Here is a 22,105-nt window from a genome sequence, read left to right on the forward strand (position 1 = left end):
CCTCATTTTGACTGACCATCGGAACCTGGAGTACATCAGGGCAGCGAGGAGACTGAACCCTCGCCAGGCTCGATGGAGTATGTTTCTCACCAGGTTCGTATTTAAAATCACGTACATCCCTGGTTCCCAGAATGGCAAGGCAGATGCACTGTCCCGGCGGTATGACACGGAGGAGAGGTCCGTTGAGCCTACTCCCATACTACCGGAGTCTTGCCTTGTGGCACCGGTGGTGTGGGAGGTCGATGCCGAGATCGAGCGAGCGTTGCGTACCGACCCCAGCCCTCCACAATGTCCTGAGGGTCGGAAGTACGTTCCGCTCGAGATTCGGGATCGACTCATCTACTGGGCTCACACGTCACTCTCCTCTGGACATCCGGGTATTGGCCGGACAGTGCATTGCCTTAGCACTAAATACTGGTGGCCTACTTTGGCTAGGGATGTGAGGGTTTACGTCTCCTCCTGCTCGGTGTGCGCCCAGTGTAAGGCGCCCCGACATCTGCCCAGGGGTAAGTTACAGCCCCTACCCGTTCCACAACGACCATGGTCCCACCTCTCGGTGGATTTTGTAACAGACCTTCCCCTCTCTCAGGGGAATACCACCATCCTGGTCGTTGTGGACCGGTTCTCTAAGGCCTGTCGTCTTCTCCCTATGTCGGGTCTTCCTACTGCCCTACAGACCGCTGAGGCCCTATTTACCCACGTCTTCCGGCATTACGGGGTCCCCGAGGATATAGTGTCTGATCGAGGCCCCCAGTTTACCTCCCGTGTGTGGAGAGCGTTTATGGAGCGTTTGGGGGTCTCGGTTAGCCTTACCTCGGGGTACCACCCGGAGAGTAACGGGCAGGTGGAACGTGTCAACCAGGATGTGGGTAGGTTTCTGAGGTCGTATTGCCAGGACCGGCCTGAGGAGTGGGCGCGTTACATTCCCTGGGCCGAGATGGCCCAGAACTCTCTCCGCCACTCCTCTACTAACCTAACCTCTTTTCAATGTGTATTAGGTTACCAGCCGGTTCTGGCACCGTGGCAGCAGAGCCAGATCGAGGCCCCTGCGGTGGATGATTGGATGAGGCGCTCGGAAGAGACGTGGAACGCTGCCCACGTCCACCTGCAGCGGGCCGTCCTTCGTCACAAGGCGAGCGCCGATCTCCACCGCAGTGAGGGGCCGGTGTACGCACCCGGAGATCGAGTCTGGCTCTCTACCAGAAACCTACCCCTCCGCCTGCCCTGCCGGAAGCTGATTCGGCGGTTTGTGGGGCCCTTTAAAGTCCTGAGAAGATTGAACGAGGTGTGTTATAGGTTACATCTACCTGTTGAATATAAGAATATTAACCCCTCGTTCCATGTGTCTCTTCTCAGGCCGGTGGTAGCTGGTCCACTCCAGGACAATGAGATAGGAGAGACTCCTCCGCCCCCATTGGACATCGAGGGGGCTCCGGCGTACACCGTTCGGTCCATCTTGGACTCCAGACGCCGGATGGGGGGTCTCCAGTATCTCGTGGAGTGGGAGGGGTACGGCCCGGAGGAGCGGTGCTGGGTGCCGCGGAGGGACATCCTAGACCCATCTCTCCTGTCGGAGTTCCACCGGGACCATCCCGCGCGCCCTGCTCCGCGTCCTCCTGGTCGTCCCCGAGGCCGGGGTCGGCGCACGGCTGGAGCCGCGCGTCAAGGGGGGGGTACTGTCACGGTTTCGGCCGAGGCTGCGCCTCCTCCTGGTTCGGGCAGGCTTCGGCGGTCGTCGTCTCCGGAGTACTAGCTGCCACCGATCTATGTTTCATGTTCGTTTGGTTTGGTCTTGATGTTGTACACCTGTGTCTAGTTAGTCCTCGTTAGTGTTCTATTTAGTTCTCGTTGTGTGTGTCTGTGTTTGTGTGTTATTGTTTCGCTGTCGTGTTTTGTGCGCTACTGTTTGCCTTGTGCATTTCATATTTTCCTCCTCTGTGTTCGGAGGTTATTTACGCACTGTTTTGTGCGCCGTTTGGTTTTCGCCTGTGTGCGGACTTTCTCGCCTCCGGGCGTTTGACTCGTGAATTTGAGTGTGCTGTTCACTAAAGTCTATTGGACTTATTTTTCTGCGTCCTGCATCTGATTCCTGCACCACACCCACCTACAGCTCCCAATGACAACAGTGCATGTCAGAGCAAAAACCAAGCCATGAGGTCGAAGGAATTGTACCAAAAAAAGTCTGCAGCTTTGAAGGTCCCCAAGAACACAGTGGCCTCCATCATTCTTAAATGGAAGAAGTTTGGAACCACCAAAACTCTTCCTAGAGCTGGCCGCCCGGCCAAACTGAGCAATCGGGGGAGAAGGGCCTTGGTCAGGGAGGTGACCAAGAACCCAATGGTCACTCTGACAGAGCTCTAGAGTTCCTCTGTGGAGATGGGAGAACCTTCCAGAAGGATAACCATCTCTGCAGCACTCCACCAATCAGGCCTTTATGGTAGAGTGGCCAGACGCAAGCTACTCCTCAGTAAAAGGCAAATGACAGCCCGCTTGGAGTTTGCCAAAAGGCACCTAAAGGACTCAGACCATGAGAAACAAGATTCTCTGGTCTGATGAAACCAATATTGAACTCTTTCGCCTGAATGCCAAGCGTCACGCCTGGAGGAAACCTGGCACCATCCCTACGGTGAAGCATGGTGGTGGCAGCATCGTGCTGTGGGAATGTTTTTCAGCAGCAGGGACTGGGAGACTAGTCAGGTTCGAGGTAAAGATGAACGGAGCAGAGAGATCCTTGATGAAAACCTGCTCGAGAGCGCTCAGGACCTCAGACTGGGGCGAAGGTTCACCTTCCAACAGGATAACGACCCTAAGAACACAGCCAAGACAACGCAGGAGTGGCTTCGGGACAAGTCTCTGAATTGAGTGGCCAGCCAGAGCCCGGACTTGAACCCGATCCAACATCTCTGGAGAGACCTTAAAATAGCTGTGCAGCAACACTCCCAATCCAACCTGACAGAGCTTGAGAGGATCTGCAGAGAGTGGGAGAAACTCCCCAAATACAGGTGTGCCAAGCTTATAGCATCATACCCAAGAAGACTCAAGGCTGTAATCGCTGCCAAATGTGCTTCAACAAAGTACTGAGTAAAGGGTCTGAATACTTATGTAAATGTGATATTTCAGTTTTTTATTGATAATAAATGTGCAAAAATGTCTAAAAACCTGTTTTTTTAATCCATTTTAGAATAAGGCTGTAACCTAACAAAATGTGGAAATAGTCAAGGGGTTTGAATTATTTCCGAAGGCACTGTATATTATTAACCGTGTGGTATTTTCCACTGTAATTGACTTCAATCCTGCTAGAATCCCAGGCCTCCCAGAAAACAGAAAAAACATCTATGAAACCACAAAAACTGTGTGGTATTCTAATTGTGTTACAAACGTGACATAACTGAATGTGTGCTGTAGACAGCCTTCTGATAAAACGTTATAACATACTAAAATACGCATCAAAAGTTCACTCAAATTACCTAAGGTCACACATTTAGTGTATCATGATGAAATTATAAAAAAGTGGTAAACTACCCTTCCCATCACACTTCTAGCCAGTCTGTGTGAGACAGACAGAGAGCGAGTGAAGCCGTGAACGATCCCCTCTCTGGGTCAGGGCAGTAGCGGGACTCTTATAAAAGGACAGAAATGTGCAAGGGAAGCTTCGGAGATCAAAATCTGATAGAGAACTCATTATCCTGGCCTGCATCTACAGCGTCAGGGGTTTTATAACCAGATCAGCCAATAAAACATGATCCCCTTCTGAAACAGCAAGAAGACATACAACCCTGATAGCCCACTACTGGACTGGGCTGAGTACAGTACAGACTGCAAGAAACCGAAGTATGAGGTCACTTTTAGATGCAACACTTTGATACCTATTTGAAGGGCTGAGTGCAATGCAGACTACACATATGGCCTCTGAACAACATTGCGAACAGCACAATGGGGTGTCCAGCAAAGATAAAATCAGGCTACTAGCTAGGCGAAGGTTGACTAGTAAAAATACCATCAGTGCATCAGAGGATGATACAGATTGACATAGAGAAGTATAGGAAAGCAGTCAGAGCCAGGTTCCACAGTAGACAGAGAGAGAGACAGAGAGAGATACCTGTAGAACTGCAGCTGTCGTTTAGGGCTCCCATAGCGTGCGCTGAGGCCAGCGGAAGAGAGGAAGAGAGAGTACAGCTTAGATTAACATGTAGCAGAAGGGAGGGGACAGTAATCCATAAGAGAGAAAGGGGAACAACATAGTAAAAGACATGCTGCATGCGAGAATAAAGCCTAGTTTCACAGGGAATAGGAAGGCTTAGTGTATCAAGCAACGAACTGGACCCCAAATACCATTCACTGACATTCAGACATCTGAGGTACATCTGTGAATCTGTCATACATGCACAGCACACAGAGACCTCTGCGGATATCCATAGTAGAGCATAGCTTCCTTTGAAAAATACTATAGTGTGCAGAATGCATATCAAGCAATTGAATATTAAATGAAGGGAAGGGCAAAGACTGAAATAGAAGGGAAAAAGAGATTGCAGAGATTTCTGAAGCATCAAAACTCCCTTGCGATCAGTGTTATAATTAAGCAATAAGGCCTGAGGGGGTGTGGTATATGGCCAATATAACAACTTAAACAAACGCAAATGCAGCTTATTTTGCTGTTATTATGGCTGCAGAGGTTGTGACTGTGATAGCTGTAGCTAGCTGGCTAGCTATCAAGAAAGGGATAAGAATGTTGCCAGTGAGCATGGCAACGGAACATATAGAACGAACAACTGGGTCGCGTCCATAAATATACAATTAATCGAACGAAAGACTGGGTCTCTTCTGTAGCAACCAAAAGATGAGAAAATGAAAATATCAATTAACATGTTTTATTTATACCGGTAAATGTGTGCTTTCATACTGTTTTCTTTGGCAACTGTAGTATACGCGTAATAAACGCTTATACCAAAAAAACTAAAAATGGTGCACATTGTTAGAAACTTGTCGTTCTATTTATCGTTATCGCATCAATTCAGGCAATTGATCACAATATGGATTTTAATGTGCAACCTAATCCAGTGATTGTCATGCATTTTGGGTGGACAATTATCCTATTGTTGTTATATTTTACTGTTAAAATAGGGCTCCTGAATTTTCTGATTTTTTTGTTCAATTTAGATGAATTTGTCTGCATATTTACAGTTGAAGTCGGCAGTTTACATACACTTAGGTTGGAGTCATTAAAACTTGTTTTTCAACCACTCCACAAATTTATTTTTAACAAACTATAGTTTTGGCAAGTCGGTTAGGACATCTACTTTGTGCATGACACAAGTAATTTTTCCAACAATTGTTTACAGACATATTATTTCACTTATAATTCACTGTATCACAATTCCAGTGGGTCAGAAGTTTACATACACTAAGTTGACTGTGCCTTTAAACAGCTTGAAAAATTCCAGAAAATGATGTCATGGCTTTAGAAGCTTCTGATAGGCTAATTGACATCATTTGAGTCAAATAGAGGTGTACCTGTGGATGTATTTCAAGGCCTACCTTCATACTCAGTGCCTATTTGGTTGACATCATGGGAAAATCTAAAGAAATCAGCCAAGACCTCAGAAATAAAATCATTCTTGGGAACAATTTCCAAACGCCTGAAGGTACCACGTTCATCTGTACAAACAATAGTACGCAAGTATAAACACCATGGGACCACGCAGCCGTCATACCGCTCAGGAAGGAGATGTGTTCTGTATCCTTGAGATGATCGTACTTTGGTGCGAAAAGTGCAAATCAATCCCAGAACGACAGCAAAGGACATTGTGAAGATGCTGGAGGAAACAGGTACAAAAGTATCTTTATCCACAGTAAAACGAGTCCTATATCGACATAACCTGAAAGGCCGCTCAGCAAGGAAGAAGCCACTGCTCCAAAACCGCCATAAAAAAGCCAGACTACAGTTTGCAACTGCACATGGGGACAAAGATCGTACTTTTTGGAGAAATATCCTCTGGTCTGATGAAACAAAAATAGAACTGTTTGGCCATAATGACCATCGTTATGTTTGGAGGAAAAAGGGGGTTGCTTGCAAGCCGAAGAACACCATCCCAACCGTGAAGCACGGGGATGACAGCATCATGCTGTGGGGGTGCTTTGCTGCAGGAGGGACTGGTGCACTTCATAAAATAGATGGCATCATGAGGAAGGAAAATTATGTGGATATATTGAAGCAACATCTCAAGACATCAGTCAGGAAGTTAAAGCTTGGTCGCAAATGGGTCTTCCAAATGGACAATGACCCCAAGCATACTTCCAAAGTTGTTGCAAAATGGCTTAAGGACAACAAAGTTAAGGTATTGGAGTGGCCATCACAAAGCCCTGACCTCAATCCTATAGAAAATGTGTAGTTAGAACTGAAAAAGCGTGTGCGAGCAAGGAGGCCTACAAACCTGACTCAGTTACACCAGCTCTGTCAGGAGGAATGGGCCAAAATTCACCCAACTTATTGTGGGAAGCTTGTGGAAGGCTACCCGAAACGTTTGACCCAAGTTAAACAATTTAAAGGCAATGCTACCAAAAATGAATTGCGTGTATGTAAACTTCTGACCCACTGGGAATGTGATGAAAGAAATAAAAGCTGAAATAAATCATTCTCTCTACTATTATTCTGACATTTCACATTCTTAAAATAAAGTGGTGATCCTAACTGACCTAAGACAGGAAATCTTTACTAGGATTAAATGTCAGAAAATGTTTAAATGTATTTGACTAAGGTGTACGTAAACTTCCGACTTCAACTGTATGTGCTCTAAAATCATAGGCACATTGTTATTTGGGACTAATTCACCACCTGAGTAGGTGGAAACTCAAAACACATTAGCTAGATCACTAACTTTAAAGATAATACCCACTGCTAGTAGCCATGTACTAAATCTAACGTACATTTAATGTCCCCCCAAAACAGCTTTGCAGTTGTAGCCTACCGCCCAATGAGGCCAATGCAACCCAATGGCCAAAGTCATTTTGCGTGCTTGGTATCTCAAAGCCATATCAAATATCTAGTTTGTAAAATAGTTGCTATTGATCTCAAAATTGTTAGTTGAGAAATAAAAAGTATACCTACAGAAAGCTGAGAACATCCTCTCTCCATCTTTGACAACAGGATAGCTGTGTTTTCCCCACAATTTGATTTTCGTATGTTATACAATCAGAAAACTTTTATTTCTCCCAGAGCATTTTTTTCAGCTGGGAAAGGAGCGAGAGAGTGGCTCGCTCAACACAGCAGGCAGGCCCCAGCAAAACAGGCACATGGGCAGGCAGAAACTTTCATTACAGGAATCATGAAGATAATGTACTTTACTGTGACCAAATCATGGTTTTAGCCTCCTAAAAAATAGGGCGTTTTGAGTGAGGTGAATGAATGTGCAGCTCGCACCGATGTGACCAATACATTTTTTTTACTCGCACAGCCAAGTCACAGGGTCGCAAAATGTGACTCAATGGTCGCAGTCTGGAGCCCTGCCTAGTAGGCTTTTCACTATAGGCATACTCTCTAACTTTCATTTTACGCCAATGAAAAAAAGCCCCCATCTTCTCATTGAACAGTAGCCTAGGCCAAGGCTCCTCTGTCGCTCTATCCTCAGCAGCAGGGCAGCCCTGGACAGTTTGGCCGGCTACACTGTCATTTATCGGCTTTTCATTTATTTAATCGGCCAAAAGCCGGCAATTATCAGCTAACGGAAACCCTGCGGGATGTATAAAAGGTGTATACCGGCAAGAAAGCGGTAAAAATGTGTAATATAAACATTGGCCAAAAAAATTACAGGTAAAATACTGTCAATTCTGTCTGAAAGTAACACTAAACAAATGGTTCTCTGGTGCCACATATTAGTGGCATGTGGAACAGTGGAACAGCACGAAAGGGTCTGTGCTTGAACCAATGATAGAACAGAAACAAGTGTTTCCACTGCAAGTGTTTCCACTACAAGCTTACTGTTGATCTATTTTGTATTACAAAGGATTGGGGATGACACGAGTAGATACATGACTGCTTGTTTTAAAAGTCCCGAATAGAATGGAAGTGGCATGACTCATGAAGTATGGACATTTCATTTTTATCAGGCTGGACAATTAACTGCATGCACCATGAGATCACATACACAGGCCACAATGAATGTGTGTTTGTGTGTGAGTACTCACTTGTAGATCATGCCCGGCGAGCCAGTCTGTCGGGAGAGGCGGGCAGGTGAGTCTGTGGTAGATTCAGGATACATGGAGGCGGGAGGGTGGGGGTATGGCCAGCCTGCCGAGGGCTCTATCTCTCACCAGGACGACAGGGGCCTGTCTCTCAAAAAACTGGGCTTCTGGAGGGGACAGAGAGAGCAAACAGTCTGTACACTGGCATATCTTCTGTGTGGTTATAATGATAAGAAGGAAGACAACTTGTATCCATTCCCGATTTCAGTATTCCTTTTTCTTTGTATGTCAAATAGTCATTTCAAAATGTCACTGCTCTTCACCAGCCACTAGATGGCACCATTCCCTCACTGTGGTCTCACAGGCAGCAGCTTGAATAAATAAGTAAGATGATCAGACCAATAACACTGCCATCTCTGGGCTCAGTGGGCTGTAACTTGGGATGTTACATTTTTTTTTGTAAACTACGGGAACAAAATTGGACCAATCAGAGGTACAGGTCTGATAACATGTTAAAGCCTTGTACGACAACGTTCTTATACACACGTATACCACACACACAGACCCATCGCACACACGTTCACACAAAGTCATTGGTGTCCTCACACCTCTCCATCCTACCCTTGTTGTGTGCGTGTGCTCTTAGCGACTACTTTCTATGAAACTCAACAGTCTTTGCCCAAGAAGGAGAGCACTGCTGAAGTAAGGGGCTAAAACAGGAGAAGAGAGCTGGGCAGCTGGGGGCCGAGGGGAGGATGACTACAGAAGGGCCTGGAGAAGAAAACAGATCCCATTTGCATTACCTACTGTACTCTATGTACCATTTCCCTCTACATCAGTGGTGTGAAACATGCTGCTTGCGGGCCCGATCCGGACGATTCAGTGCAGCCGATATTTTTTATGTCTATAACCAAATCTAAACTGTGTAGAAATGATAATCAACCTACATTTAGTCTCTTCACTTTGTCCAGCTTGCTAACAATTACCAAAACAAAAGCTAGACAGTAAAGGAGCACCAAAAATTCCCAAAACTAGGCACATTATGACAGCAATACATTTTTCAGTAAAATTCTGTGAGTCCCTCTGGACCTCGGTGAAGACTGAGTGCAGCCGTGGGATCAAAATGAGTTTGACACCCCTGCTCTACATTATAGTCTACATAGGACTGCACTGCTACGGTAACCATCGCCGTGTGTAGGTGGCTCGCTCACTGAGCTCATGTGAGCGAGCCAGCCATGAGCCGTCGCTGGTCTGCTGGTAATAGAAACAGATGTGGTAATGACGAGGACGTGAAGGTGACTTTCTCCTCACATCAATCAGACACAGAAAATGAGGTGTCCCCTTTTCAAGGAATCATTTAATGCTCTCTGGTCACACCACTTCAATCTTGCCAGGCAGGACGGAACAAAAGCCCCTGCCTGCCGCTGCCTGTCTAGCTGGTCCCTTCTCCTACAAGGTGATGATGATGATGATGGCGTCATGATGGCCAGATGAAGATGGGCTGTGTTGTAGATCTACGTTGACTGGGGGATTCTGTAGGACTCCACCTGGCTGGAAAGTCATGTATCTAGTGCCACCGACTGACTGATCATTAACAGAGGACGCAAGAGCTGTCTTGTTGGATTTGGTGGCTGTGTCTGTGTGTACCAGACCGCAACACACTGTACTGACGAACGACTGGAGTCAAGGCTAAAGTGTAGCAAATGGCATTTAGCCTATACTGAAGTTCAGACATACAGTCTCAGTCGGTGAAGTGTTATGCTCTCAGCACACCCCAAAAAAGTTAGGCTAGGCTGAGTGTTTTTCCTTTGCTTTGACAGTTTATTATTGGTGCATCAAAGTCCTCGGGGTGCTTGAAGCACACACTAGATGGCTGTGCTGTGCTGCAGTTGGAGAGAGAGGAAAGAGAGGGAGAGGATACTTACTGCAGCAATGCGGTACAGACTTGTCCCGGCAGCACAAGTTGGAGAGCTGAGCTCAGATGTACTGCTCTTATGGGCCAAGGTGCATTCTGCAGATTAAAACTGCAGGGAGGCAGACAGAGAGGGAGGGAGGTTCAGGACCTTATCGGATCAGAACCATCCTCTGGCCCTACACCACCACATGCTGATCCAAACGCAACAGGACAGCAGGAAGACTAAAGGAAAGGAGTAGTGTGAAGAAGGAGGACAGCCCCACAGACAGGGTGGGGATGGATTTCACTGGAGAGGTTGAAATAAAGACAAAAAGAAAGAATGCCTTAGTATTGCCTGTTTAGTGTTTAGCCAGTCTTACATACATCTACATACTGCAACCTACATACTGCTACCTTCATTCCTGTCCAACACAATGCAACATGGAGTCACCAAAGGCAACCGACACCTACACCCAGCCTGAGAGAGATTCCTCTTGAGACAGGGCTTACGTAAGTAGGCAGCAGAGCAGTCCTGGCCTGGAAAGTACAGTACAGTGTTAGCAGCAGGAAACACACATAGATGCCAATAGATGGCACAGGAAGAGAGGAGGACAGAATGACAGACGAGGACTGCCAGGGGTGTCCTGATTGGTGAATAATAATATGGATCTAGGCCTAAATAAAGATCAGAGGCAGAATGAAGAGGATCCTAAAATGTAATGGTTCTCCAAGCAGTCAAAATTATTTGCTAAATTATGTAAAGTTGTCCTTCTCAGACAGACAGAGTAACAGTGACCACGTTTACATGCACACGTTTACTGCAGTATCCCATTATTATTTGGGATTAAGGATACTCAAGTACTCTGTTTTTGAGTTAACTGTAAACATCATATCCTGTTTACAATAACCCAAAAAAGCTTGTATCTCGGTTATGAGAAACCCAAATAAGATACATGGGATATGATGATCTTAGATGGGATACTGTGGCATGTAAACATCTTAACCCGTTTACTGTTGTTTTACGCGGTATGCGCAGACTCAGTTTCGCATATCATGGGTGTTGTGTGAGGATGTTTTAATCTGGTTGTCAAACAAATCACTTCAAAATGTAGGCTACCTGCGCAGTTCCATCCACCATGTTTCCATAATGATTTATTTTGCTGATACTCCGAACTGTACCGTATAGCATACTGGCTACTTTCACCCCTAATTTAGACAATTTCTGCTTATCATTTCCAACATTTGTTAGGCTATATTATAATTTCAGACATTTGGTAGGCCATTTGTTTGTCAACTACACTTAGATACATGCAGCTTCTCTTCTGTCATAACTTGTTGCCCCCGAAGACTAAATAAAGTCGTGCTCACCAGATAATGATTTACATTGATAGAATGAATGCATTAGTAATCTAGTTAACACCAGTAAAGTTGTCTGTTCCGTTTAGGGACTGGGGAGAAAACGCAATAACTCCAAAACAGTGGAAAGATTGGTCCTGTGCAAAATATCAAAACGTCATCAGTTTGACGGGTTTTAAGGAAATGAAAGGCTGAGAAAACAATGAAACATGTTTCTGATGAGAGACTTCAGTTAATCTTGGGTGCATATTTTATGTGGTTGAAATACTGTCTGCTTACAATACAGTGTCGAAGATAACACATTACATGTACATTTGCATTTTCTCAAGAGATGCTGAAAAAAAAAAATATCCACTCCTGTTCCCAAGACAAAATTCACAGTTATATTTTTCTACATAAGGTTATAGGCCTACAGTCAGTGTCCATATTTTAGTTACTATTCCATTTAACCCATACAGTGAGGGAAAAAAGTATTTGATCCCCTGCTGATTATGTACGTTTGCCCACTGACAAAGAAATGATCAGTCTATAATTTTAATGGTAGGTTTATTTGAACAGTGAGAGACAGAATAACAACAAAACAATCCAGAAAAACGCATGTCAAAAATGTTATAAATTGATTTGCATTTTAATGAGGGAAATAAGTATTTGACCCCCTCTCAATCAGAAAGATTTCTGGCTCCCAGGTATCTTTTATACAGGTAACGAGCTGAGATTAGGAGCACACTCTTAAAGGGAGTGCTCCTAATCTCAGCTCGTTATCTGTATAAAAGACACCTGTCCACAGAAGCAATCAATCAATCAGAATCCAAACTCTCCACCATGGCCAAGACCAAAGAGCTCTCCAAGAATGTCAGGGACAAGATTGTAGACCTACACAAGGCTGGAATGGTCTACAAGACCATCGCCAAGCAGCTTGGTGAGAAGGTGACAACAGTTGGTGCAATTATTCGCAAATGGAAGAAACACAAAATAACTGTCAATCTCCCTCGGCCTGGGGCTCCATGCAAGATCTCACCTCGTGGAGTTGCAATGATCATGAGAACGGTGAGGAATCAGCCCAGAACTACACAGGAGGATCTTGTCAATGATGCAAACCTGGTGGCCAACTACAAGAAACGTCTGACCTCTGTGATTGCCAACAAGGGTTTTGCTACCAAGTACTAAGTCATGGTTTGCAGAGGGGTCAAATACTTATTTCCGTCATTAAAATGCAAATCAATTCATAACATTTTTGACATGCATTTTTCTGGATAGTTTTGTTGTTATTCTGTCTCTCACTGTTCAATTAAACCTACCATTAAAATTATAGACTCTTTGTCAGTGGGCAAACGTACAAAATCAGCAGGGGATCAAATACTTTTTTCCCCTCACTGTACATGGCCCCGTCCACCGTCCCTTTGATGCGGTGAAGTTGTCCGGCCCCCTTAGCAGAAAAACACCCCCAAAGCATAATGTTTCCACCTCCATGTTTGACAGTGGGGATGGTGTTCTTGGGGTCATAGGCAGCATTCCTCCTCCTCCAAACACGGCGAGTTGAGTTGATGGCAAAGAGCTCGATTTTGGTCTCATCTGACCACAACACTTTCACCCAGTTCTCCTCTGAATCATTCAGATGTTCATTGGCAAACTTCAGACGGGCCTGTATATGTGCTTTCTTGAGCAGGGGGACTTTGCGGGCGCTGCAGGATTTCAGTCCTTCACGGCGTCGTGTGTTACCAATTGTTTTCTTGGTGACTATGGTCGCAGCTGCCTTGAGATCATTGACAAGATCCTCCCGTGTAGTTCTGGGCTGATTCCTCACCGTTCTCATGATCATTGCAACTCCACGAGGTGAGATCTTGCATGGAGCCCCAGGCCGAGGGAGATTGACAGGTCATTTGTGTTTCTTCCATTTGCGAATAATCGCACCAACTGTTGTCACCTTCTCACCAAGCTGCTTGGCGAAGATCTTGTAGCCCATTCCAGCCTTGTGTAGGTCTACAATCTTGTCCCTGACATCCTTGGAGAGCTCTTTGGTCTTGGACATGGTGGAGAGTTTGGAATCTGATTGATTGATTGCTTCTGTGGACAGGTGTCTTTTATACAGGTAACAAACTGAGATTAGGAGCACTCCCTTTAAGAGTGTGCTCCTTATCTCAGCTCGTTACCTGTATAAAAGACACCTGGGAGCCAGAAATCTTTCTGATTGAGAGGGGGTCAAATACTTATTTCCCTCATTAAAATGCAAATCAATTTATACCATTTTTGACATGCGTTTTTCTGGATTTTTTTGTTGTTATTCTATCTCTCACTGTTCAAATAAACCTACCATTAAAGTTATAGACTGATCATGTCTTTGTCAGTACGCAAACGTACAAAATCAGCAGGGGATCAAATACTTTTTTCCCTCACTGTACCGTCAAATATTGGGTGAGAACCTCCTTCCCTCAGCCAGGGCATTGAAAATGGGTTGTGGATGGGTATTCCAGCATGACAATGACCCAAAACACACAGCCAAGGCAACAAAGGAGTGGCTCAAGAAGAAGCACATTAAGGTCCTGGAGTGGCCTAGCCAGTCTCCAGACCTTAATCCCATAGAAAATCTGTGGAGGGAGCTGAAGGTTCGAGTTGCCAAACGTCAGGCTCAAAACCTTAAAGAAGATCTGCAAAGAGGAGTGGGACAAAATCCCTCCTGAGATGTGTGCAAACCTGGTGGCCAACTACAAGAAACGTCTGACCTCTGTGATTGCCAACAAGGGTTTTGCCACCAAGTACTAAATCATGTTTTGCAGAGGGGTCAAATACTTATTTCCCTCATTAAAATGCAAATAAATGTATAACATTTTTGACATGCGTTTTTCTGGATTTTTTTGTTGTTATTCTGTCTCTCACTGTTCAAATAAACCTACCATTAAAATTATAGACTGATCATGTCTTTGTCAGTGGGCAAACGTACAAAATCAGCAGGGGATCAAATACTTTTTTCCCTCACTGTATGAACTTAAATGAGGAATATTCTGTTTATTCATGGTTCAGGAATACTCTAAACTATCTGCATAAGTAGCCTATTTATACAGCGAACTTCTGACACCAATCCTCTGCTCCATGTTTGGAGTTAAAAGCACATATATGAGCCTCATTGTAAGGCACCATTACTGGTGGCCTACATTCAGGATAGCAGCTGTTTAGATCAATTAAAACATACAAACCACGAGTTTGGACAAATTATCCTTTAATATGGCATCATGAATCGATCAAAGGGAACACTTCATGTTGTTAATATCTAGGCCTACTTCAGCTTTGCTTCTTAGCATAATCTCACAAACAGTTTTACTTCATAACAACCATGCTACAGACCAGTGCTGTAGGGTGTACAGTACACAGAGGTCTGAAGAATGATAATGATGTCCAATAAATTATCTGTAGTGGTAAAGCCTGTGTGATGCCTGTAAGTGATGCCTGTGCGATATCATTGACAGGCCAAAGATTAATTCTCAGTCAACACACCATTCCTCAGCTTTTGGAAATCAATCACGTGTATCGTGTGCTAGTTACAACACACCACACGCAAACCACCACAGGCCATTTGTACTTTTTGCTAGCTAACTCACACACACACTAGCTTCAACACATTCAGAAGCTTGGCACTTTCCACACAAAGACCAGTCAGTCAGTAGGTTTGCTCAGAGCCATTGGCTGTGAGCTCTTACAGTAATGGGAGGCTAATCTGTCCCTTCGACCTACTGTAACAATTGGACAAACATGGCACTGCTGCTGTTGTGCGCATTAAGGCTGTGATGATATCATCATGTCTTACAGCAGTCAGAGTGTCTCCCAGTGGCTGGTGAGAGCTGCTTTGTCCCTTTGTTATGGAGCTGTACTAAATGTATGGATAACCTCAGGCTGTGTTATAAATGAGACCCGGCCGAGCCTGCACTGCAGGAGTAGCAGGAGACAGCTACTGCAGCAGCATCACAGAGAAGACTGCAGCAGAAATGGGGAAACCCCTCTTATCTCTATGGGTCCATCCCACCCACCTCTCTCTCATCAAGCGACAAGGGACAGAGGGAGAGGTGTGATCTTAGTGTGTCTTGGAGCACTGTGCAGGTGACAGAGGGGAGTAATGTGGTTCCTTACATTTCAAACTGCTTTTGACTTAAATCTAGTATCTCACACACACTGCTTTGAATCTCACACACATCGTACAGTACCACCAACTACCACACACTGCAGCATGGGAGAGAGGGCAGAGCAGAGGAGACAGACTGAAGATATACGGTTTCTGCATAGGTGCGCAAAAGACACAGTCAGAGATTATATAAAAAATATATCTCCTGCACACTTACACGATCTAAATCAGGACAATAAAACGAGAGAGCGACAGCGAGAGAGAGAGAGTAAAATCTCTTGTTGTGTAGTGCCAGAGAGGACTGTTGTTTCTGGGCAGGGCACACTCACAGCCTGTGAACACTGCCACTGTCCTCTTATATAAGAACCTGAGCACCTTAGGAGAGGCCCCCACTTCTCTTTATGTTCCTCTGAGCGTCCTCTGTGCCAGGGGTCTTCAACCTTTTCTTGCCCAGGGACCCCAGCCCTGGCAAACCGCTAACCCAGGGACCCCCATCATACGTTAGCAAGCCCCCAAAAATGTCACGTCTTATCATCAGGTGAATGATAATGGCAAGGAGAAGTAATCAATATTTTAAAATGAATAGATATGGTATAATTTTTCATTATTTTAACCTCCCCACATTATATACACTGAACAAAAATATAAACGAAGCATGCAACAATTTCAAGGATTTTACTGAGTTAAAATTCATATAAGGAAATCAGTCAATTGAAATAAATTCAAACAACTTTCTGCACCGAATTTGAGAGAAATAAGCTTTTTGTGCATATGGAACATTTCTGGGATCTTTTATTTCAGCTCATTAAACATGGGACCAACACTTTACATGGGACCAACATTACTTTATAATGTAGAGGCTTGGGCTCATTAGAATATTTGGGGGCGTGGTTTGCAAATTCTCCAATTCATTACATTTACATTTACATTTACGTCATTTAGCAGACGCTCTTATCCAGAGCGACTTACAAATAGGTGCATTCACCTTATAGCCAGTGGGATAACCACTTTACAATGTTTGTTTTTTTTTTGTTTTTTTGGGGGGGGGGGGGGGGGTTGGAGTAAAGGGGGGTAGAAGGATTACTTTATCCTATCCCAGGTATTCCTTAAAGAGGTGGGGTTTCAAATGTCTCCGGAAGGTGGTGAGTCACTCCGCTGTCCTGGCGTCGTGTTGTTAAGTTAAAAAATAATACAATATAAAAATTGCTGACACCATTCAAACCAATGAGGGCTAATTATCTCAGAATCCTTTTTAAGATAGAACCTTCTAGTTCTAAATTCACAAGTTATTTTTGTGCAACCGTTACTGAAAGTGTCGTTCCAGTTTAAGTGCTCTGTTGGGTAATGTAAAAAAAAAAAAAGTGTACACTGCCAATGACAAAGTCTGTAGAAATATGTAAATAAGTGCATGTGACATGAGAAACTTCACATTTTTTTGGTAATAATATATATTATATGGGAATATATATGAGAATGGTGCCAGAGGGGATGGTTGCCAATTGTGCTATTTTGTGTGTTTTTTCACATTGTTTGTAACTTTTTTTGTACATAATGTTTCTGCTATCATCTCTTAAACCCAAAAAGAGCTTCTGGATATCAGAACAGCAATGACTCACCTCGAACTAGACAAAGATTTGTCTTTAATGAGTCTGACGCTCCCAGACCAGGCCCAAATCCCCCTAGGTTTTCCGTGCATCGACATGACAAAACAGCTACCTCCGGTAAGACGAGGGGTGGTGGTCTGTGTCTATTTGTCAATAACAGCTGGTGTGCAATTTCTAATATTAAGGAAGTCTCAAGCTTTTGCTCGCCTGAGGTAATCTCATGGTAAATTGTAGACCACACTATCTACCAGACGGATTACCAGGACGTGTACTCAGATCATGCGCGGACCAACTGGCAAGTGTCTTCACTGACATTTTCAACCTCTCCCTGACCGAGTCTGTAATACCAACAACATGTTTCAAGGAGACCACCTTTGTCCCTGTGCCCAGGCACGCCAAGGTAACCTTCCTAAATGACTACCGCCCCGTAGCACTCACGTATGTAGCCATGAAGTGCTTTGAAAGGCAGGTCATGGCTCACATCAACACCATCATCCCGGAAACCCTAGACCCACTCCAATTTGCATACCGCCCCAACAGGTCCACAGATGATGGAATCTCAATTGCACTCCACACGCCCTTTCCCACCTGGACAAAAGGAACACGTATGTGAGAATGCTGTTCATTGACTACAGCTCAGCTTTCAACACCATAGTGCCCTCAAAGCTCATCACTAAGCTAAGGACCCTGGGACTAAACACCTCCCTCTACAACTGGATCCTGGACTTCCTGACGGGCCACCCCCAGGTGGTAAGGGTAAGCAACAACACATCTGCCACACTGATCCTCAACACGGGAGCCCCTCAGGGGTGCGTGGTTAGTCCCATCCCTTACTCCCTGTTCACCCACGACTGCGTAGCCAAGCGCGACTCCAACACCATCATTAAGTTTGCCGACGACACAACGGTGGTAGGCCTGATCACCGACAACGATGAGACAGCCTATAGGGAGGAGGTCAGAGACCTGCAGTGTGGTGCCAGGACAACAACCTCTCCCTCAACGCGAGCAAGACAAAGGAGCTGATAGTGGACTACAGGAAAAGGAGGACCGAGCACATCCACATTCACATTGACGGGGCTGTAGTGGAGCGGGTCGAGAGCTTCAAGTTCCTTGGTATCTACATCACCAACAAACTATCAAGGTCCAACACACCAAGACAGTTGTGAAGATGGCACAACAATGCCTATTCTCCCTCAAGAGACTGAAAAGATTTGGCATGGGTCCCTCAAAAAGTTATACAGCTGCACCATCGAGAGCATCCTGACTGGTAGCATCACCACCTGGTATGGCAACTGCTTGGCATCTGATCATAAGGCGCTACAGAGGGTAGTATGTACGGCCCAGTACATTACCGGGGCCAACTTCCTGCCATTCAGGACCTCTATACCAGGTGGTGTCAGAGGAAGGCCCTAAAAATGGTCAAAGACTCCAGCCACCTAAGTCATCGACTGTTCTCTCTGCTACCGCACAGCAAGCGGTACCGGAGCGCCAAGTCTAGGTCCAAAAGGCTCCTTAACAGCTTCTACCCCCAAGCCATAAGACTGCTGAACAATTAATCAAATGGCTACCCAGACTATTTGCATTGACCCCCTTTTTTTCCGCTGCTGCTACTCGCTGTTTATTATCTATGCATAGTCACTTTTCCCCTACCTACAGTGAGGGAAAAAAGTATTTGATCCCCTGCTGATTTTGTACGTTTGCCCACTGACAAAAACATGATCCGTCTATAATTTTAATGGTAGGTTTATTTGAACAGTGAGAGACAGAATAACAACAACAAAATCCAGAAAAACGCATGTCAAAAATTTTATAAATTAATTCGCATTTTAATGAGGGAAATAAGTATTTGACCCCTCTGCAAAACATGACTTAGTACTTGGTGGCAAAACCCTTGTTGGCAATCACAGAGGTCAGACGTTTCTTGTAGTTGGTCACCAGGTTTGCACACATCTCAGGAGGGATTTTGTCCCACTCCTCTTTGCAGATCTTCTCCAAGTCATTAAGGTTTTGAGGCTGATGTTTGGCAACTCGAACCTTCAGCTCCCTCCACAGATTTTCCATGGGATTAAGGTCTGGAGACTGGCTAGGCCACTCCAGGACCTTAATGTGCTTCTTCTTGAGTCACTCCTTTGTTGCCTTGGCCGTGTGTTTTGGGTCATTGTCATGCTGGAATACCCCATCCACTACCCATTTTCAATGCCCTGGCTGAGGGAAGGAGGTTCTCACCCAAGATTTGACGGTACATGGCCCCGTCCATCGTCCCTTTGATGCGGTGAAGTTGTCCTGTCCCCTTAGCAGAAAAACACCCCCAAAGCATAATGTTTCCACCTCCATGTTTGACGGTGGGGATGGTGTTCTTGGGGTCATAGGCAGCATTCCTCCTCCTCCAAACACGGCGAGTTGAGTTGATGCCAAAGAGCTCCATTTTGGTCTCATCTGACCACAACACTTTCACCCAGTTCTCCTCTGAATCATTCAGATGTTCATTGGCAAACTTCAGACGGGCATGTATATGTGCTTTCTTGAGCAGGGGGACCTTGCGGGCGCTGCAGGATTTCAGTCCTTCACGGCGTAGTGTGTTACCAATTGTTTTCTTGGTGACTATGGTCGCAGCTGCCTTGAGATCATTGACAAGATCCTCCCGTGTAGTTCTGGGCTGATTCCTCACTGTTCTCGTGATCATAGCAACTCCACGAGGTGAGATCTTGCATGGAGCCCCAGGCCGAGGGAGATTTACAGTTATTTTGTGTTTCTTCCATTTGCGAATAATCGCACCAACTGTTGTCACCTTCTCACCAAGCTGTTTGGCGATGGTCTTGTAGCCCATTCCAGCCTTGTGTAGGTCTACAATCTTGTCCCTGACATCCTTGGAGAGATCTTTGGTCTTGGCCATGGTGGAGAGTTTGGAATCTGATTGATTGATTGCTTCTGTGGACAGGTGTCTTTTATACAGGTAACAAACTGAGATTAGGAGCACTCCATTTAAGAGTGTGCTCCTAATCTCAGCTCGTTACCTGTATAAAAGACACCTGGGAGCCAGAAATCTTTCTGATTGAGAGGGGGTCAAATACTTATTTCCCTCATTAAAATGCAAATCAATTTATAACATTTTTGACATACGTTTTTCTGGATTTTTTTGTTGTTATTCTGTCTCTCACTGTTCAAATAAACCTACCATTAAAATTATAGACGGATCATTTCTTTCTCAGTGGGCAAACGTACAAAATCAGCAGGGGATCAAATACTTTTTTCCCTCACTGTACATGTACATATTACCTCAATTACCTCGACTAACCTGTACCCCCGCAGACTTCTACCGCGGCTTTTTTGAAAGATATAAAGTTAGCCATCGAGAACTACAAAAGTTTTGCTACTTTTCTCAACAACATTGATGCCCTGAATTTAGCAGGCATTATCGAGTTGGAAAAAGTTGTGATGGGCTACTTCCGCTCACGCCACGTCAATGTGAACCGGAGTGACTTGACAATGGTGGCCAAACAAGACGTACAAACAAAACTGAGTTAAATGGTTTCAGTCTGCCGTGAATCATTCATCCATGTATACGGTTAAGAGTCTAGCTACATTTTCAGATATTATAAGTTTCTAATTTTGTCAGAAAGCCATTTTCATTGGAAGTTAAAGGGTACTGTTAGCTAGCTAATGTTAACGTGTATGATCTGTGTAGTAATATTATTCAAATCAGACATCCATTTGCTTTGCTAGTTATAGCCTAATGTTAGCTAGTTAGCTTAAGCTACCTGCAGATTCATATTACAGCTATGACAATCAGTTTGTATTGGTAGTAGTATGAGTTGGGATTATGCTAGCTAGCTACATGTCTAAACAAAAGACTCCACTTCGCCAGATGAATATATGACCAATCAAGTTAGCCAGGTGTGTCTGGGGGTGATTACGGTCGATGCAAAGGCGCATCAGCCCAATGTGGGCAGCCTATATGGGGCCAATATTTATTTTTATATATTTTTTAAAATGTCCAAGTCAAGAAAGCTTACTAGCAGCCAGCGGCACTTGCCGCGACTGGTACTCGACTGGTAAGTGCCGCTTTTTTAAAATATATATTTTTGCGGACCCCAGGTTGAATATCCCTGCTCTGTGCTAATGCAACAATAACCATGGAAGGGAGAGGAGGGTGGTTCTGACATAATGGCCAGCATTATTGTTTAACATCTGCTGGTTGTTTTTAGCTTTTGTGAAGTCAGCGAAGGATCCCTGTGAGAGCAGAGAGAGCCTCTGCGGCAGATAGAGAGAGACGGTCGATACAACATCCCTTCTGTTCTGCTGCTTTTCTATTTATACAATTACACCGCCGTCTCTTAAAACACAGCCCTATGCTCCTAAATTATTCACACAGCAGCAGCTCTCTATTCCTTGTGCTGTTGTTGTCCTTTATTCTGCATAAGCCACAGTAGCTGCCAGCGCGATAAGGGAGGGTTTCTACTACACTACAGTGCAACACCACCACTCTGACGGATGTCGTTGCTAACTGAGGGGGAAAAAACTGAGAGAATGGTCCAGAATTCCTAATGAAATCTGCAGCCAATGAAGCAAGCTGCCAGCTCCCAGGCAGCTCTCTGAGCAGACCGACTCTGAACTGCTCTCCCCCAGGAGAAGCAGCCTGCGGCGACTGGCCAACACACACCTAGTGAGGGGAACAGTCCAGGGGAAAAAACAGGAGAGGAGAAAGAGAGACTAACGAATGGGAGAGAGGAAAAAAAGAGAAAAAACTGCAGTTGAGGGGAGATTGTGGGAAAGAGCTGACTGGGAAGGCAGAGGCTGTTCTGAGTGGTACTGAGAGCAGTTTGGTCTGGAGGGAGGCTCTGTGCTGCTGCAGCTTGGCTTTACAAACACACACAGGCAGGCTAGGACCATGCATCACTCTCTCCCGGATCACCACCTCAAGCTGAACCCTGGCAAGACGGAGCTGCTCTTCCTCCCCGGGAA

General features: G+C 45.0%; 1 protein-coding gene across 2 annotated transcripts in view; it reads right to left on the reverse strand.

The window, feature by feature from the left end:
- The window catches only part of LOC311133788 (voltage-gated potassium channel subunit beta-2), a gene marked incomplete at its 5' end in the record, with an annotated part of 159,970 nt that overhangs the window by 102,221 nt on the left and 35,644 nt on the right, over nucleotides 1-22,105 (reverse strand). The window contains 2 exons of one of the 2 annotated variants that reach the window (XM_084167359.1): nucleotides 4,100-4,141; nucleotides 8,182-8,345. In XM_084167359.1, coding sequence (XP_084023485.1) covers nucleotides 4,100-4,141; nucleotides 8,182-8,255 — 116 coding nt within the window. The remainder of the gene's footprint in view (nucleotides 1-4,099; nucleotides 4,142-8,181; nucleotides 8,346-22,105) is intronic. The other variant, XM_084167360.1, reaches the window with a different exon arrangement.

Source organism: Coregonus lavaretus (genome assembly GCF_964263955.1).
Source record: "Coregonus lavaretus genome assembly, chromosome: 8".
Lineage (NCBI taxonomy): Eukaryota > Metazoa > Chordata > Actinopteri > Salmoniformes > Salmonidae > Coregonus > Coregonus lavaretus.